Raw genomic sequence first — 18,240 nt, forward strand, 5'->3', positions numbered from 1 at the left:
TTCACACTTCTCAACTCCAAAACATAAATTAGCTTCCTTACCTTCATAATGTTTACTAAGTCTGTTTGATAATAGCGATCTTGGTGTGCATTAGCAGCTGCTAAAGTGAGAAGATAATCATTCCTTGCATGGATGGCCTTTGAATTACACTCCGATCGTCGTGCTTTTAACTGCGAGAAGAAACAGAAGTTAAAAGATAGGTACTAATGAGAAGTTAAATGACTAAAAAGGTATTAAGAGCAGATTAATACGCATGCATGCATATATTAATATAGCCAAAACTTTAAAGGATTAACAGATTAATATTTTTCTTAACGGTAAGGGGATTTTAAAATTCTTCTTTCTCTCATGCACTTTGTAATTTCACATGTAGTTTTTACAGAACAGCCGTAATTCCCACTAGAAAAAACATCCTTGTAAATTTGGTCTCATGGAATTCTGCACTCTGACTGCTGAAGAGTCTGTTCTCATCTGATAACTCATTCTAACAATGTACCTTATCAAATGTCAGCCATCTCTAGATTCCAGACAACTTTGGTCATACACCTCAAGAAATTAGCTTCAAAGCACTCTTATAGTAAATGTAAACTTTCCTTATACTCACCTTTACGCTTGCCTTTTGCAAGCTTATTCTTGACTGAAAAAGACTAAGTTTAGACCTGAAACAAAAAAAAATAACAGAATTACTGATGTGTACCTTTTCTACAAAAACTCAGGACAAACAGGCCATTACACTTCTGTAAAACTTTCATTTTTTGTGCCTAAATTTCTATGTGTATATTTTTAAGAAAAGCTTAATCTGAGGACACTTCTGAGGATTTCTTTTTTAAATAAAGAAATGAAGCTTGCAAGAAACAGTGAAGCAAACTCCCATGATACAGGCAAAACTCCAAACTGAAAGCATGTGAGTTACTTGCTTTCCTGAAACAACGGGAATCAACCTCTTCAAGATGTCAAGGAGCATAAAAAATAGTGTCCCCATCCCCCCGCCCCCTCAAATGGACTGATACCAAATATGAGATCTGGAAAGAGAGAGAGAAGCAAACAGCCTTTAATAGCAAAAAGAGTGCTAGGTCACACAGTATCCTTCGAAACAATTAAATTAAAGCAGCTAGTTTAACTCCTTTCCTAACGAAGCTATCCTAAATAAGTTATAGTAAACTATCAGGGTAAAAGCATGCTTGAAATTATTACAAAAATGCATATTAAAAAAAATGGCACAAGCTTATTGAAAACAATTATCTTTCCTCTAAACTAATATCAAGTGTAAAAAGTAATACAAATAAAAATCTGCTTTATACACATGCAATTATTTATACATACACTATTATAAAAACATACTTGGCCTCAATGTCTGCTTTCTCCCGCACTGCTTGAGCCATCTGTTCAGTCTCAAAATATTTCTTTTTGCCTTTAGCTAAATCTTTTACTGTCTCTTGTAATTCAGCTTGGATCCTTGTCAGCTGGTCCACATACTGAAACAAAAAAATGCAGGAAACAAAACATTAACATTTTTTTGCATGTAAATAATTCTATTATCATCATTTCACTTCTCTTCATTAAATTTTATATGGAGCTACATGGTCTCCAAGTCACTCCTGGTCAATTATTCATGCCTTCCTTTTAAAGCTGATCAGAACATAAAACCATATTTCTTTGCTTCAACTGCTGTATAACCACTCAAATTCAATGATAACTCACAAATTAAACATAAAAGTCCTGAAAGATTTTAATGAGGTAATTAGCTGAAATAATTGGAATACAATGGGGAAAAATCCGAAGGCAATCTATCAGAGGTGATACAAGAAATGATGAGTCTTTCCTTCTCTAAAATATCAAACATGAGACAAAGCTTACCGTGTAAAACCTAACGGTACAATAACGGTACCAAGAACAATTTGATAACATTATTTTAGGACCTCTTTTTTTTTCTAAACTGTTTTGTGACCTTTTCAAAAAACAGGGTTGTATCAGAAATTAGCCTCATTCACAAAGAAAACTTACGGTCTTAAAATGCACGGCATAGCTATTGAAGAAGTCAAAATAATTCCATCCCCTTCCATGAACACAACACAGCCAGAACTACAACATACATGTTAACATCAGAAAAGAGCATGCAAAGAAACTGCACAAAAATGACCAAATTTATCAGCAATTCTCCAAATCCTGCATCAACTTCAAAAATATATGTGGGAAAAACTCTAACTTAACACAACAAATGTGAATTGTCAGTGTCTAGAAACATCTTTGAAACAGATTTGTAAAGATTAGCTTTTACCCAACCTAGCTTAAGCATATATGAGTGACGTTTCACAGCATTTTAATTTAGTTATAGGGAATACAGACTAGCTGTGGTCACTGAAAGCTGCAGGAAATATTTGGAAACAGAGCCTCAAGTTCTTGGGCCTTCTCTTCCCCAGGCCCACCACCCCCAGCTCTCTCAGCCTGGCCCCACAGCAGAGCTGCTCCAGCCCCTGAGCATCCTCGCAGCCTCCTCCGGGCCCGCTCCAGCAGCTCCGTGTCCTTGTGCTGGGCCCAGAGCTGAACGCAGCGCTGCAGGGGGGGCCTCCCGAGAGAGGGGCCCAGGGGGACAACCCAGGGGGACAATCCCCCAGGGGGACAATCCCCCAGGAGGACAATCCCCTCCCTCACCCTGCTGCCACGCTGCTGCTGCTGCAGCCCAGGGCACGCTTGGCTTTCGGGGCTGCCAGTGCATAGGGATGGCTCGAGGACGGCTCCTCACCCACCACCACCCCCAGGTCCCTCTCCTCAGTGCTGCTCATTCCCTGCCCATCGCAGATTTGGGCTTGGGATTGCCCCAGGCCTGCTTTAGAACCTTGCACTTGGCCTTGGTGAACCTCAAGAGGTTCACGTGGGTCCACTCACGAGGTTCACACTTCTCCCACACAAGGTGGCACACGTCCTCTTACTGAACACCCTTTTAAACACCTCATTTTTTTCATTTTTTCCTTCACAAGTATTGCAAGACTTGTGCAAAGTGATACAATGCTACAATGCAGCCTCACAGGAAGGGGTAGAGCATTCGACAATCACTAAAAATAGGTTAATAGTTTAAAAAAAAAAAAAAAAAAGAAAAAACAAAAAACAAACAACAAAAAAAACTTTTTCTTTCTGACAGTCATCAGAAATTTCTCGTCTTCTCACCACACAATTCTGCTCTCACTAAAAATACCAAATTTATCACTGGCTGTCAAACAGATAAAAATTCATATGAATTCTCATTAAAACCATCATTTCATGTGTGCAGACCAATAAAGTATAGGGCTTCATAAGGGAAGCTTCATGGTGGAGGACAAGACTGTGCTTTTTTGGAGATCTTTGAGTGTATGATAGGAAAATGAAAGGTAGAAAAACCCGTATATATTGGGCAGCTGACAGAGACCTAAAATCATTTTAATAGGACTGGGTTTTTGCGATATCAATCAGCATTTTGATCCCTGAAGCCTCCTGCTGGCATCAAAAAATTAAAATATCAAATAGCCCCAGTTGTTAACATGATCATTTTGGAAACGTAAGATCAATTTGCTTTTACATCTCTGAAGAATAAAAAAAATCATCAGGAGGCTGGATGCCCCTCAGGGGTTTTGGTTCGGGCAGACCCTGGTTACATGCAGAAAGCTGTCTCAGAGAGCTCACAGAGATAATTTCTTGTTGCACTGCCTCCATGTAGAGCAATTCTGTTCAATTTCCCTTTCAGCCCTTTAATACAGATCCATGCAGACTTGTGCAGTGGCGGCCACACTATCTCAGGCTGGAAATGAGGAGATATTTCTGCTCAGCAAGAGCGGTCAGGCCTGGGGACGGGTTGCCCAGGGAGGTGGTGGAGTCCCCGTCCCTGGGGGTGTTCAAGGAGAGGTTGGATGTGGTGCTTGGGGACAGGGTTTGGTGGGTGACATCAGTGGTAGGGGGTGGTTGGAGCAGGTGATCTTGGAGGGCTTTTCCAACCTTAATGATTCTGGGATTCTACCTTTTCTGAAGATACCTGATGAACGCACACACCACAGCTGCCTTCTCTATGAAGCCACCCATCACTTAAGGGACGAGTTTACAAGGCCTCGGGTGAAAAATGATGGCTGGGGGTGGGCTGCTGCCCACAGAATACCCTCCTCATCACGTCCAAGAGCCTCCACCTGAAGGCAGGAGATCAGTTTTCTCAAGAGGCAAGACATGGTCTACAGAAGACATTTATTGTCCCTGTTCCAGTCACCTGGCTATTTAGCAATGTTTTTCAGCAAATTACGATACGGTTGTCTGAATGTTTCAGTTAGTATTAAAAAGGGTCATAAAAATGAATTTGATGTGAAGCTTCTAAATGTTACCATATCAAGGAAATAAAGACTTTCAGAAACATCCGGAAAATAAACAAAACAGCTCATCAATAGCCACTCAACACCTACTGCAATCGTGGATGGAGACCCTGCTCCTAGCAGAAATTCGACTTTGGTCAGGCGTTTTGGTGTAACATTACAAATATTTCACTGACTCCAAATTTTAAGTTTAGTAGGGTTTTAGCTGGATAGAGGTCAGCATAATACATTATTTACCTTTGTGGAAATCCGAAGGAACGGGTGACAGATTGCACTGCATAAAACAATACATTTGTTGTGGAGGAAAATTAATACTACCAGGTGGAGGATTGTTCCATGTTATAGGAAAAGTGCATGGCTGTTAGAATATTATGAACCAGAAGTGCTGCCCTGATAATTGTAACAACATGTTCTGGTAATTCGAAACTGAATGAAAACTATGTAATTTCTGTATAATTTCTACAAATTTAAAGCAGTGGTCTACTTCTACTACCAACCCATCAACTTTCTGAACTACCAGAAAAAAAAACACCTGGCAATTATTTACCAAATAAAGATGCTATACATCGCTGGAAATCTTCACAGAAAAAAATAAAATTCCCCAGGACAATAAACAAACAACATTAATAAAGTTAATGTTTCCCCTAGAAAAAAAAATAAATATATATATATATATATATATTGCACACTCTTCTAGGAGTTACGCAAAAATGCATTGAGAAACTGAGAGCTCCTATTACACTAACATTTATTTAAAAGTTTGCAGCCCAATATTTTACAGTAGACTGCTCTGAAGGGGGTAAGTTGCAATGAATGTGGTCAAAAAAATGCAAAGAAAAAAACGAAACTATGAGCTTTTCTTTTTTCTTTGTCTTTCACTATGAATAGATGGTTCAGCCTACCTGAGATTAAACTCAGAGGTGAAGCTCAGTAATAATGCACAGAAGGAATATTTACAATTATCAGTAATATTTGAGATGCTTACAAAGCACCAGCATTTCTATTTCCCTCCTTATGTTATGCTTCATGGAAGCCACAGAGTGAGCATTTCAAAAGATCGTTTTTGAAAAATTTATGGTTGGTGCAGTAATGAATTTTTGTAAACTATGCTTATGCCTTAAAACAGCGGGTTTTCTCCTTGCTCCAGCAAAATCCACGGAACATACAAACACAAAATAATTAAAATATGAAGAGTGCTTAGCCTTCACATAAACACATGATTATTTTTAAAAAGTGTCTTAGTGCCTTATGGAAACAGATGGAATATTGCATTTTACTTCAAATGTATTCCGTGTTAAGCAGTATGATAGAAACCTTTTAAGGCGTAAATTACTTTAAAATGCAACAGCCAATTACATTCTTAATGAAAGTCATGCTTACTTTTTTTCCTTAAACTACAGCATTTTCTTTGCATGAATTAATAGGTCTGTTACAGCAGCTTTTGGAACAGTGACTTGGGATGCCTTGACAGCATGTGGCTGAACAACCTGCACTCGACGTCTCAAAGATTGCACAAATCATTCCTACAGGTTAAAGATAGGCTTTTTCTTAAAATCAGAACCTATTCTAACAATTGCAATTGGCACTACCAAGCCAATTCATTCTAATTGCCACAGCATGATGTTAGACTTGCAGCGGTAGTTTTGATCAACTTTGTACTGCATTCGTTTCAAAGCAATTTAAACGTCAGGTATCAGCACAGAACTCTGTCCCCTCTCCAACAACCTGGCTACTTACTTCTGTAACATGCACATAAAGAGACGAAGAAGTACACAGGTGCTTTAGAAGAGCCTTACTAAAACACCTCTAATAACCGAAGAAAGGAAAATTACCTTTTTCAGCTGCTGTTCTTTAAAGCACCTTACAGTCCTGGCTGGTTCGGAAATTAAGTTTTTATAGTTCTCGCAGATATTGAGCCGGGATTGGGCCACTTGCATTGTGCCTTCTAAAAGCGATTTCCAAACTGAGTACATGCTCCTAGGGTACCAAAACACAGAAGGGTGGTGGGAAGGAAAAAAGGGAGGTCAGGCTTTGGCTGAAAATGTGTTGATTCGTGTAAATGGAAACGATACATTCTTCAAAGCTTTTAAAACTAAGCTACAGCACAATTCTTTATGCTGATCTAGCAAACACCTGCAGTTTTACATAAAAGTTTAATCAAAGTTTCACAAAAACTACGATTTTCTCCTCTTTCTGATTTAATTTTGGTGGCAATTACTCTCAGTTGAACCCGCTGCTCCCATGGAACAGACCCTACAGAAAGCAGCAGCTAAAACCCACCAGATCAGATGGTAACTTCTGATAAGATCATGCAATTTTATGCATCGTGCCATCGAGCTAGTAGTCACAGCTCATCCATTTTGCTTCAGCTACCTGCAGTTTCTTCGTCCAAAAGCCCACACAAACCCTCACACAACGAATAAAACCCACACACGACTAAGAGTCCAAAACCCAAATCTACTACTAATAGTTTATTCCTTCTGTAGCAAAATGTGTCAGAATAGGAAAATGAAGTATTTTAAAACATTTTCAAAATCCTTAGGAAGTACTTATTCAAAGGTGGGAGGCATTTAGCAACTGAGTCAGTTTTGTTTTCTTGTTATGACGCACTTTGCTTCTTAATGAAACCAAGTTTTGTAAACGAGGGTTTCATGCCTCCTCGCTGTCAGATGTGATCTTCTTTACGAATAGCCTCCGAAAAAGAAATGTGTTGCTTTGCCTCATCCTAAGGAGTAATCTGCATGCTTATTACTCTAACCTTAAAGCTATTTAATAAAATATATATATTTATATTCCAACTTCCCAAATGTAATACCCAAAGGAGGCACACAATTACGTTTTTTATCCTGTTGTGCCGTTTGTTTTCCCAGTCTTCCTAAACTATCCAAGTTATAAACAGCTATTTAAGCCTATTTCGAAATTTTAGAGGAAAACAAAGCTTCCTTTTTAACTGACAATCCTCTACAACAATGCAAAGCTTCCTTTTTAACTGTCAATCCTCTACGACAATGAATACAAATCATTTAAAATACAGAAGAGCAGTGTTTCATTGTTGAGAAAAATAATTGCACAAATTGAAAAAATAAGGACCGCTCTTTCGAGATATCCAACTGTTAAATTACCTATAATCAGCTCGCTCATCAGCTTTTATTCCCAGCCAGTCCTTCTTTAGGTATTGGCTAGCCAGCTTCTGAATGCTCTGTTGAAAGAAGGAGAAAAAAAAAAAAAAGTTAAAATGAGGTACCTAAAAAAATATTTTTGCGCTTCTATCCAACAAATAAACATCTGACCTATAAGGAAGCAATCCATTTTTAGTCTTAGCAAACTATAATGATACATGACCGCTATTTCTACCCCTTTATGCATTTTTAACTTTCTGGTGAGATATATTAATGAATTTTAGGTTGATGACTTAATTCATAGGGACTCGAAGATCTAAACGCACACCTCAGCCCTGAAAATATTCCTGCATGTGAATGACCCCAGCAAAACCAGTAATACAGAAGATATTTCTGAGCAGAGTGTGGCCAAATCAGGGCCAAGAACATCGAAAGTAAAACGACTTGATGTGTCACAGGCAGCACAAACAAAACCCTTGTTGAACTACATGGGGACAGGGGTTTTCAGGAGCAAGGAAACATCAGGTCATTTGTTTGTGCCCCAGACGGACACGGCTCCATCCTCGGGGAACCAACGGGCCTTTGGTGTTCGCAGGATCAAGCTCAGAGGGTGACAACAGACTACACATTAAGAAAAGCATTTCATTTTTAATTATTAATGTTAATTACACTGTTCAGTCTCCACATTTCACTTAGCACAGCCTCATAAAACCAACGTCAGAGAGCAGCAAAATGGGGCTGTAACGGAGGCAGGGGAGCTGGTGCAGCAGCATCGGCGTGGTGGGGACATGGGGACACGAAGCACAAGCCGGCACCGATACGCACGCATGAGAAACAGGACGGGGGCCAGATACACCCCCAGCAACATTTTATGAAGACACCGCAGCAATATCCTCATTTTTAATCAGGTCCATCACCGCTGCTAGCGGTGATTTCGTGCCCACTGGTTTCACACCTCCCTCATCCAGTTTCCAGGGGTTTGCAAACGCTGACGGTTCCTTCCATACCCCACGCCATCCACTAGCACAACCCGTAAGCTCTCGGCAGAGGAAAATATCAATCCCTCAAACAGCACAGTCCGCAATACTTTTCGCAAGGGAAGTTAGGCCTGTAACTATTATTTTTTGCATTCCCATTGCAATTTCTTCTAATTTTAAAAGGGGCGTGGATCGCATTAGGCAGCTGTTAAAAGGAAAAAGAAAAGGGCTATTTCCTTTAAGTCAGTTTGTGATGGGATTTGGAGCTCTATGAGGGGCCTCCACCTGCAGCTGCTTCCAGGTTTCTGCCCCTTGTGCATCAGATCCTGCTGTGAGATGTGCCCCAAGGTGCTGAACAAATGGTCAAAACCAGAAAATGAACCAAGAAACGTGTTTGCTGGTGGCTGAGGATAAGCTCTGCCATAGGGAAAGGCGTACAATGTCGCGGTAGGGGTATTTAAAGCCACTTCTGCCCACTGAAACCTTGTTACTCGTGATGCCAGCAAATCAAGCACAAAGCTACTAGCGTGATTATTCGGGCTCGACTGTTTGTGTCCAAAGTGAACAAATGCACCAGAGAAGTAAATTAAACCCCGAACAGAGGGCTCCAGCTGTGTTTTGAGATGCCTGATCATCTATTGACGAAAACCGATAAACCAAATGTTTGCGTTCTGCACAAACTCCTGGAGGCGAATGTGTGACTTTTAATTAGTTGAGAACAGCAGATTCCCTTTCTCGAGATCGATGCCGAACGTCACTTTGTCAGGACAAGATCCTTCTTGTTCCTTCCGCAGTAAGGCTCCTCGTTGTGCTCCACCGAAACAAAGCGCGGCACTGTTCGGCTCGAGCCGGGAAGTGAGGCGATTGTTTAGCCCCTGGCCTGGCCCGACTCGGCCCGCGGCCTCCAAGGCCCACTGCTGCCCCCAAGGTGGCCGTCAAAAGGGCTCGGGATGAAAATGTGCACCCACAAGGGCAGAGTTGTGAAGAGGCAACAAGAGAAGCCTGTGCAGGCTGTCGTGGTAGCAATATGGTTTGAGGACACGTTTCCCAAACCTTCACATTTCCCTCAGAGTAACTCCAGAGCTTCAGTGAGTAAAGGCACTATAAACAAACAAATTAATTACAGCACCAAAACCCCCCAAACCTCTCCTCCCTCTCATTAAAACAGGCTACAGAGAGCCAAAAAGCTCGGCTCAGACATGCAAGGCACTTGGTTGGCTTCAAGAACCACCATTTTGAGAAATACAGAAGCAAGGGTTAGTATAAGCATGGAAGACGACAGTTCACCAAACCTGCAGAAAATCTGCTCACTGGCTGCTAAACAAGGAGGTCTTTTAATTTTTGCTTTTCATCCTAAGGAATATATCATCGAAATTGAATAAAATTCAGTTAGTTAATATTGAACTGTAGGAACAATTGAGTGTGTTGACTTATTTTCAATATGTTGATCTATTTCAATATGTTGACTTATTTTCAATACGTTGATTTATTTCAATATGTTGACTTATTTTCAGTACGTTGATTTATTTCAACATGTTGATTTCTTTCAATATTTTTAATCAATGCTTAAGGACACGAAGGCTGAGAATGCCTGAAATCCCCTGCAAGCGCCGTGCAAGCTCCGCTCGTGCTGTCAGAAGAACCATACCCGGTGAATCCTACCTCGTGCGTTACTCCCACACCAAGCAGGATTTAGGAAGAGCAAACGTAGAATAGTGGAAACAGACAGGCTGTCACACTAAGCCAATGTCAGCTCATCGCAAGGCGACACGCAGCCTTCCCGCGCCTCGTTTTTGCCTTCCTCGCCCCCAAGGCACGTTGTGTCGCTGTGCTGCGAGCACCAGTGGGGAGGAAAAGAAAGAGAAAGGAACGCTCCGGGAACATGAGCTATCATACTAATAGGTAATGGAAACTAAGTAGTTGGTGACAGGGAAGTGAAAGATGTCCCAAATTAAAAGGTAATTGATAGAGATGTAGGAGGCTTTTAAAAAAGACACACTAATGATGATTTTCAAAGTCTCGAGATCTTTATTAGCAAAAACTGAGAGCTGCTGCTGACAGCCAGCCCCCCTAAAACCCACTGGGGATTGCAGAAAGCATCCCAGACACCATCTGATGCTAAATGGAGTTTGGGTACAATATCACTAGGACAAATCTCGTGCTCTTCTTCAGCAGTTGTGCTTAGAAGTTTCAGTATCTTGTCTCCTTTTGATCATTTCTCTTTATTAGAATGGAATCCATCGACCAACTTTTAGTTCTACAAATAAACCTACACCCTGCTGTAACTTTGAGACTTTCTTACATCAGAAAACCTGCAGTTTGTCTAATATCAGATTACTAGATTACTTTTAAAACGGCATTTTTGGTTCTAGGAGAGTGGGACTGGCCTAGGGACAAAGTGCCATATACAGCGAATCCTCCAAAATAATAAAAAAAAAAAAAAAAAGAAAGAAAAAACCCACACAACCAAGCCAAATGAAATTCCTGAACCTTGAAGAACACTTCTACTAGAAAAATTCAAAGCCCTAGGTCCATCAGGTGCTACAGCACCTCCCTTGATGCTCTCAGGTTCTTCTCCTCCATTAATAAGACTCCAAAATAATTAGCAAGACTCCAAGTGAATCGCACTAGTCAGTGATTCTGGCTCACCACAACAGCAAGATGTTTCTTGCCAGCAATCCTTAGACAGCTTCAGCAATCGTCCAGATGTTCTTCCACAAACCCGAGGAGCAATGTGAAACACATTTTGCACATTGACAATCTCTTCAAACCATCGTGGGGGAGAGGACACGGCAAGGCAACGCAGCCTGCGTGCTGCTCCCCAGCAAAGGAGGATGAGTCCGTCTCAGTACTGAATCCCAAAGAAAGATGCTGCGTGTTCACAGCGAGTGCTTGAAGTGGCGTTTTATTTACTAGAGCTAGATTCAATAAAACCTGCAATGACTTAACGAGAATGAACTCTGCTCAGGATGGACCCAGTTCGGGGCTTCTGGACAAGAAAACACCGAGTTTGCCACCAACACATCTCATCCTTATATTTGTAATCTCTTTCCAAGCTGCTCCGTTCCTTGCTTTTTGATGTTTGAAACATGGCAAGGTGGCAAGGGAAACAAAGGGGAAAGCTGAAAAATTAATTTGCAGCAGTGAAATATCCTCTGGCAGTCACAATAAACATCACTTAGGGCGCTCGCAGCGGGGCTTCGCCACATAAAGGTCAAATCTCATGTCCTTCATGGGTTTTGTTTGTTTTTTACACTGAAGCTAAAAACTAAAACCATTACTTCACTGGAAGCGTGCTCTCTAACTCTTCCCAAAACATCTTGCTGCTGGAGGTTAGCATTGCCTTCTACATTTAATCCGTAATAGGGATAAAAAAAACAGAAGCCCAACAGCAGCTCCATCACCAGCAGGAGTATCTGGGGGTTCCTGAAAGGCAAGGCAAGAGCTCATCCACATGAAAGCCCCTTATTCAAGGAGGAATGACTCCTTAAAATCCTACAGCAGTGAAAACCCCTGAGAAATGCGGGGTCTCATCCCAACGCCTAGCTATTTTTCACTCAAATACGCCCTAAATCACTCAGTACAATTCCAAGCATATTGTAGAGTTGGTAAAACAAACCATTATTTCTTCCATCTCTTCTTACATCACCTTTCTCAGTGTTTCAAGACTTCCTTATGCTCTAGACTAAGCATGTCCCTATTTCTTCAAGTACATTTTTCAGTCTTAATTCGTAACCTCATTACTTTCTTTGCCCTTGGTTTTCATTGCTCTGCCCTGGTCTCTCTTGCGTTGGTCCCAATCTTCCTCGAAAGGTAGGAGCCAACGCTTGAAAGACCTTACTCCTGATTTTTCAGGCTGATTTTGAAATTCCAGCACCGCTGGTAGACCCACCTGCCACCATTCCTGAGTCGATATCAGTAAATTTAATAGCATGAATCCCACTCCATACACAAATGATAATGATGAAAAATACTGGATTAGGGCCAGGCCCTATGAAGCTTCATTCATTTTAACAAAAGACAAACAAACACAACAACAACAATAAAAATCAACTATTTGATATCTACATGATTTGCCTATTGTATTCCGGACCTTGCATCAGGCCAAGATCTCTGTGACAGACCGTAACTCAGGGAAGTTGAATATGAGCCAGCAGTGTGCCCTGGCAGCCAGGAGGGCCAATCGTATCCTGGGGTGCATCAAGAACGGCATCGCTAGTAGGTCAAGGGAGGTGATTGTCCCGCTCTACTCTGCGCTGGTGCGGCCTCACCTCGAGTACTGTGTGCAGTTCTGGGCACCACAGTATAAAAAGGACATGAAACTGTTGGAGAGTGTCCAGAGGAGGGCTACGAAGATGGTGAAAGGCCTGGAGGGGAAGACGTACGAGGAACGGCTGAGGTCACTGGGCCTGTTCAGCCTGGAGAAGAGGAGGCTGAGGGGAGACCTCATCGCAGTCTACAACTTCCTCGTAAGGGGTTGTCAAGAGGCAGGAGACCTTTTCTCCATTAACACTAGTGACAGGACCCGCGGGAACGGGGTTAAGCTGAGGCAGGGGAAATTTAGGCTGGACGTCAGGAGGGGGTTCTTCACAGAGAGGGTGGTTGCACACTGGAACAGGCTCCCCAGGGAAGTGGTCACTGCACCGAGCCTGTCTGAATTTAAGAAGAGATTGGACTGTGCACTTAGTCACATGGTCTGAACTTTTGGGTAGACCTGTGCGGTGTCAAGAGTTGGACTTGATGATCCTTAAGGGTCCCTTCCAACTCAGGATATTCTATGATTCTATGATTCTATGATTCTATGATTAACACCAGCCAATCTACCTGCGATGCTCTAGTTCGCCTTGCAACAAATAACCATTGGAAATTTCTCTACCTGCATATCCCTATTATTAAGAGCACCCTAACAGGCTATTTCAACAAACGTTAAGTGATAAAATCGTGTCCTAGCAGGCTTCCAACTGTTTGCTTTCTCTCTGTCTTCAGCTCCCAAATTCCAAGAACATGTAATTTATGCCGTAACAACGCTGCAAGGCGGTATTTGCAACACTTCTCCAATATTGTTTAGTCCAAATGGAGGGTTTTCCCTGCACAAAAGATGTGCATGTAGCAACAGAAAATATCAACATTTACATTTCCAGACACATGTCAAAGAGGCTGGGAAAAAGCTAACTCAATCTTCCTGACCATGAGCTTATGCTACCTTCTGAGCGAGTCTTCTTAAAGAAGAGGGTTTGAGTAAACCAGAACAAATGTCACCTTTACGATGAGGCACCATGTCCGTAACTAAACAGCTCATAACCCTGCACAAGTTACAAATTAGAATAAAACTAGCTAAAATGATCAGGCTAAGTATGCATCTGTGTAAGTTATTTTTACTTTCTAAATTATACACTTCACATCGCTAAACTAGAAATACGTTGCCATTCAGAAACATTCCCGGCTATTTTTAAGGCCTTTTTCTAAAACCGCCTAGGTTGATGCAAAACTTACTGCATGGTCCAGTGAGATTTCAGTGTGGTTTTCCTTCTGCATCCACTGCCATGCAGAGGTAGGGCTGATAGATGGACACCAAGAGCCAGCTCTGAGCAAGGCTGCGGCAGCCACCAGGAGCTACAAGACGCCGAGCAAGCTGCCACTCCCCCCTCGCCAAGACCACAAACCCAACAGGCTGAACAAAATTACCCCCTAGTCCTTGAATTCAAAATGGGAGAAACCACTGTGTTTTTTTTTTTTAGTCTTCCAAATACAAGGATTGTCTGAGAGGAGCTTGTGTTTAGACTACACAGCTTACTCTTCCCTACACTTGTACTAACTTTATCTAGATGGGGAAGTTCTTCATGAACCTGAAGGCAGAGTCCTTTTTCATAGCTGCCTTCCTTACGGTCCTATGAAACTGTCAGGAGAGCCTTAGATTATCTCTAAGTAGTTGTGAAGGCCCCAGCACAGCACCGGCCCACGTGGCTAAAGGCAGATTAACAGCTCCGCAGAAGAAATCAGTTTGTTTCTTGGTCAAAAGCCTGTGTTTCTGGAGCAAATCCCCACTCCTAACAGATAGAACAAAGTCTTCTGTAGTGTTACTGAACAGCGTGCCATTGCTTTGCGAAGTTTTGTGTAAGGTCGATGTTTCTTCCATAGCACCACACTGGATAGTAAAGCTTTTGGCAGTGTTCATTCTGTAATTTTGAGGGAATCTAAAAACTGAGGTTGCCCAAAGCCCCATCCACATCCCAATTCAAAAGCCAGACACCAAAATCCATTGAGTAGTCCATGAACATTCAGCATGGAGAAATACAGAATCAATAAGGTTGGAAAAGACCTTCAGGATCATCAAGTCCAACCATCAACCTGACCTGCCGAGTCCCATCACCAAACCACATCCCTCAGTGCCACATCCACCCATCTCTTAAATGCCTGCGGGGATGGGGACTACTCCACTGCCCTGGGCAGCCCAGTCCAGCGCTTGAGTGATGAATTTTTGCTGGATGAACCAAGAGAATGAAGTCTCAACTAACCACCTGTGTTTTCCGCATGTACAGGTCTGATTGCTAGTGTTAACTCAACACTAACTTGACTTTGAAGGCACCTTATGCAGGGTTTGAACCAGAGCTGCTGTCAGATAGAGATGTTTCACTTCCCTGCACAACCTTTTGTTTTAACACCTGAGAAATACCACCTGCAGCCCTATGAAGTCCTGAAATGCTGTCTGCCTCCTTCCTCTGCACCCAAGGGGCAGCTTCATGGTTCTGGAAAGAAAAGCATCGTGATCTAGTTGCTGTGGGAAACAGCAAAGCGCCAATTATGACTGAAAACGCAACAGCTTCTCATATTCTCACCTTCCCTGTGCTTATCTCCACGAGTTCCTTTCTGCAGAGTGAGACCATGATCTGGCACTTCCTAGTTTTGTACCGTGTGAGGATTCAGTGTATTTTTAAATTCCTAATTTCCTGTAATTCACCTCTCAGGCAGCTGACGAAGCGTGGCACGCAGCTTCGTCTCCCACAGTGTTTCTGTTTGGGAGAAGAATGCGGCCATGTCTCCCCCACAAAACACGGATAGGATAGGATCCTATAGGCACAGACTTTAGTGGGGCGTAAGGAATGATGCTATAACTACCTCACCTGCCTGATGGGGGAGAGAAAAGCCTTATCATCCTGTCAGCAAAACACCTCCAAGGGCATCGGTCTGCACCAGCGGGCAGCTGCCCCGCACCAACGCTTTCAACACCGCCACCAGAATCGCTGTCGGGTTCAAGACATTTGTTAAAGAAAGTAGCAAAAAGGTTAATAGAGCTTTGTATGCCCCAAATACGGTAACCCACCCACACAGCTCTCCCACCCACGGTAATTTCAGTCTGTCATCATCCACACTGCTTTTTTTTTTTCTTCATCTAAAAAAGGAAATGCTTTCTTCACCAAAATATATATATATATATATTTATAATCTAACCAAACCCTTTTTAGAAGAGACTGGTCAAGTGATGCTGCCAGCAACCCCTACCCATGCCTCATTTGGAAAGGAACCTGAAAAATCCAAATTTTTGCTTTCAAATTGTGCCGGCTGCCTGATGGCAGGGAAGCAGCGGAGAAGAGGATAAATCCAGTCTCACAGCACGAGCAGGTTCAAATGTGGTTTTTTGGAAGCAACTCCGTGGTACTGTCGATCCTAGTATATGTTCTGGGAGGTGAGAGGAAGCCCAGCTCATGTGGGTGCACAGAAAAAATTAAGCAGAAAAGAGAACTGCACAAGAATAAAAACACTGCGACACCAGAGGGGACACGAACAATACAACAAGCCACAGTAGGACCTCATCTTACCTAAAATACCTATTTTCTTGCATTAGTACATTAAAGTGCAGAAAGATGTTAAAAGATTGTAAAGTAAAAGCTGGAAATATCATGAAAATAGGATGACAAGACTACATACTAGTCTAGTTACCCACAGAGACAAATTAAGCACCAATGAAAACAGACTCATTAGCAGAACGTACAGATTGCAACACAGGGAATTTTAAGAAAATTGTTGGAAAATACTTATGATATCAGAAGTAGTATGTTCATCGGGGAAGTTCAGCTAGGGAAAATTCCACAGTCCAGTTTTACTTCTGTGTGATCACAAGGTTACAGAACACGTGTGGCTGAATCTCAATGTGACAAAACACAGAGTTTCAGGACAAAATTAAATAGGTGGAAAATGAAAATTAAAGCAGGCTTTAAAAGCCTGCAAGCGCAGCATCACAGAAAGATGAAAATATTCTAATAACTGCAATTACTGTTTCAGACTATTACTAAAATGCAGAATTATGAACTTAAGCTGTGCAAGAACCTTACCAAAATTAAACTCATCAATCTTCAGTTAATTTAAAGAAAACTGATGCCTATAGAAAAAGCATAAAATTAAGAACGGTGGTTTAAAAGACTCAGGCCAGGAGACAGAGACAGTGATAATACCTGTTAAACTAAATATTTATATTAGCAAATACAGCTGATTTGCACTAAAGTCAGTGCTTACAAAGTAAAGAGAGTGAGTGCACAGCAGTCAGCAAGTTAAATTATCTGACACGCTGATTAACAGCCCTCACAGCTATCAGTGTGTATGGGAACACAGATGGCTTATGGCAGCGCCTCGCAGTGCACACCCACTTTGCTTTGTCCTCAAAGCCTTCTGGTTTGGCACTCACCAGCGATCTAAGTGAGCGGTACTGGGCAGCTGAGAAACTGCTCAGTTCATAGAATCCCAGAATCATTAGGGTTGGAGAAGCCCTCCAAGATCATCTGGTCCAACCGTCCCCCTACCACCAATGTCACCACCAAACCCTGTCCCCAAGCACCACGTCCAACCTTGCCTTGAACACCCCCAGGGACGGGGACTCCACCACCTCCCTGGGCAACCCGTCCCCATGCTTGACCGCTCTTGCTGAGCAGAAATGTCTCCTCATTTCCAACCTGAACCTCCCCTGGCACAACTTGAGGCCACTCCCTCTTGTCCTATTGCTGTTGATTAGTTCTACAAGAAGTTGCAAAAGTATATACCATGGGAGTAAAGACAAAGCAGACCGATGATTAAGATCTACAAGAAGGATAAAAAAAAAAAAAAAAAAAAAAAAAAACATAGATAACCTCTCTGAAGGTCATATGAAGCCCTCTGTGCAGTGCAGGAGCACCACTGGGCCCAGGGAAGTCTCTGCCTTGCCACTAGTCACGGCGGCAGTACAGCAGGAACCACGCACCTCACGTCTTCACCCAGACAACTCATCGTGTTCCTGTTTTTTTCTACAGCAGTGTCCATAATGTCAGACCTCCTTTGGGTTTTGGGAGTATTTCACGTGTTCTTGTTGGAAAAGAGTATCTCTATGAGGACAAATTTTATTTTTTCTATTATGAAATGCAGATATAAAATATGAACGCCTACGTTATTTATATGAGAGAGTCACTGAAGTGAGGAGGCACAAGGCCAACCCTACCAAGCTGGAGGGAAGTATTGATCTGTCAGAGGGTAGGAAGGCCCAGAAAGGGGACCTGGGCAGGTTGGATCGATGGGCAGACGTCAATGGGATGAGGTTCAACATGGCCAAGTGCCAGGTCCTGCACTTTGGGCACAACAACTCCATGCAGCACTACATCTGCACTACTACATTAATCTGAGATCACACATGCAGCTGGAAAGCTGTTGAGGAAAATGATCTGGAGGTGCTGGTTGATGCTTGCCTCAACACAAGCCGGCAGTGTGCCCAGGTGGCCAAGAAGGCCAACAGCACCCTGGCTTGTGTCAGGAGCAGTGCAGCCAGCAGGGCCAGGGAGGTGATCGTCCCCCTGT

The 18,240-nt window shown here is 42.4% G+C and overlaps 1 protein-coding gene and 1 long non-coding RNA gene across 3 annotated transcripts in view; one reads left to right on the forward strand and one right to left on the reverse strand.

Annotated features, from left to right (window-relative positions):
* The window catches only part of FCHSD2 (FCH and double SH3 domains 2), a 141,993-nt gene that overhangs the window by 66,527 nt on the left and 57,226 nt on the right, over positions 1–18,240 (reverse strand). For both annotated transcript variants that reach the window (XM_035343767.1, XM_035343760.1), the window contains exons 3-7: positions 7,451–7,527; positions 6,161–6,305; positions 1,342–1,475; positions 605–659; positions 42–170 (exon numbers count right to left, since the gene is read on the reverse strand). In XM_035343767.1, the coding sequence (XP_035199658.1) occupies positions 42–170; positions 605–659; positions 1,342–1,475; positions 6,161–6,305; positions 7,451–7,527 (540 nt within the window). The remainder of the gene's footprint in view (positions 1–41; positions 171–604; positions 660–1,341; positions 1,476–6,160; positions 6,306–7,450; positions 7,528–18,240) is intronic.
* Positions 13,392–18,240, forward strand: part of LOC118176944 — a 9,259-nt gene continuing 4,410 nt past the window's right edge. The window contains exons 1-2 of the long non-coding RNA XR_004755597.1: positions 13,392–13,402; positions 18,091–18,238. This is a non-coding gene — a long non-coding RNA (uncharacterized LOC118176944). The remainder of the gene's footprint in view (positions 13,403–18,090; positions 18,239–18,240) is intronic.

This window comes from Oxyura jamaicensis, chromosome 1, assembly GCF_011077185.1.
Source record: "Oxyura jamaicensis isolate SHBP4307 breed ruddy duck chromosome 1, BPBGC_Ojam_1.0, whole genome shotgun sequence".
Lineage (NCBI taxonomy): Eukaryota > Metazoa > Chordata > Aves > Anseriformes > Anatidae > Oxyura > Oxyura jamaicensis.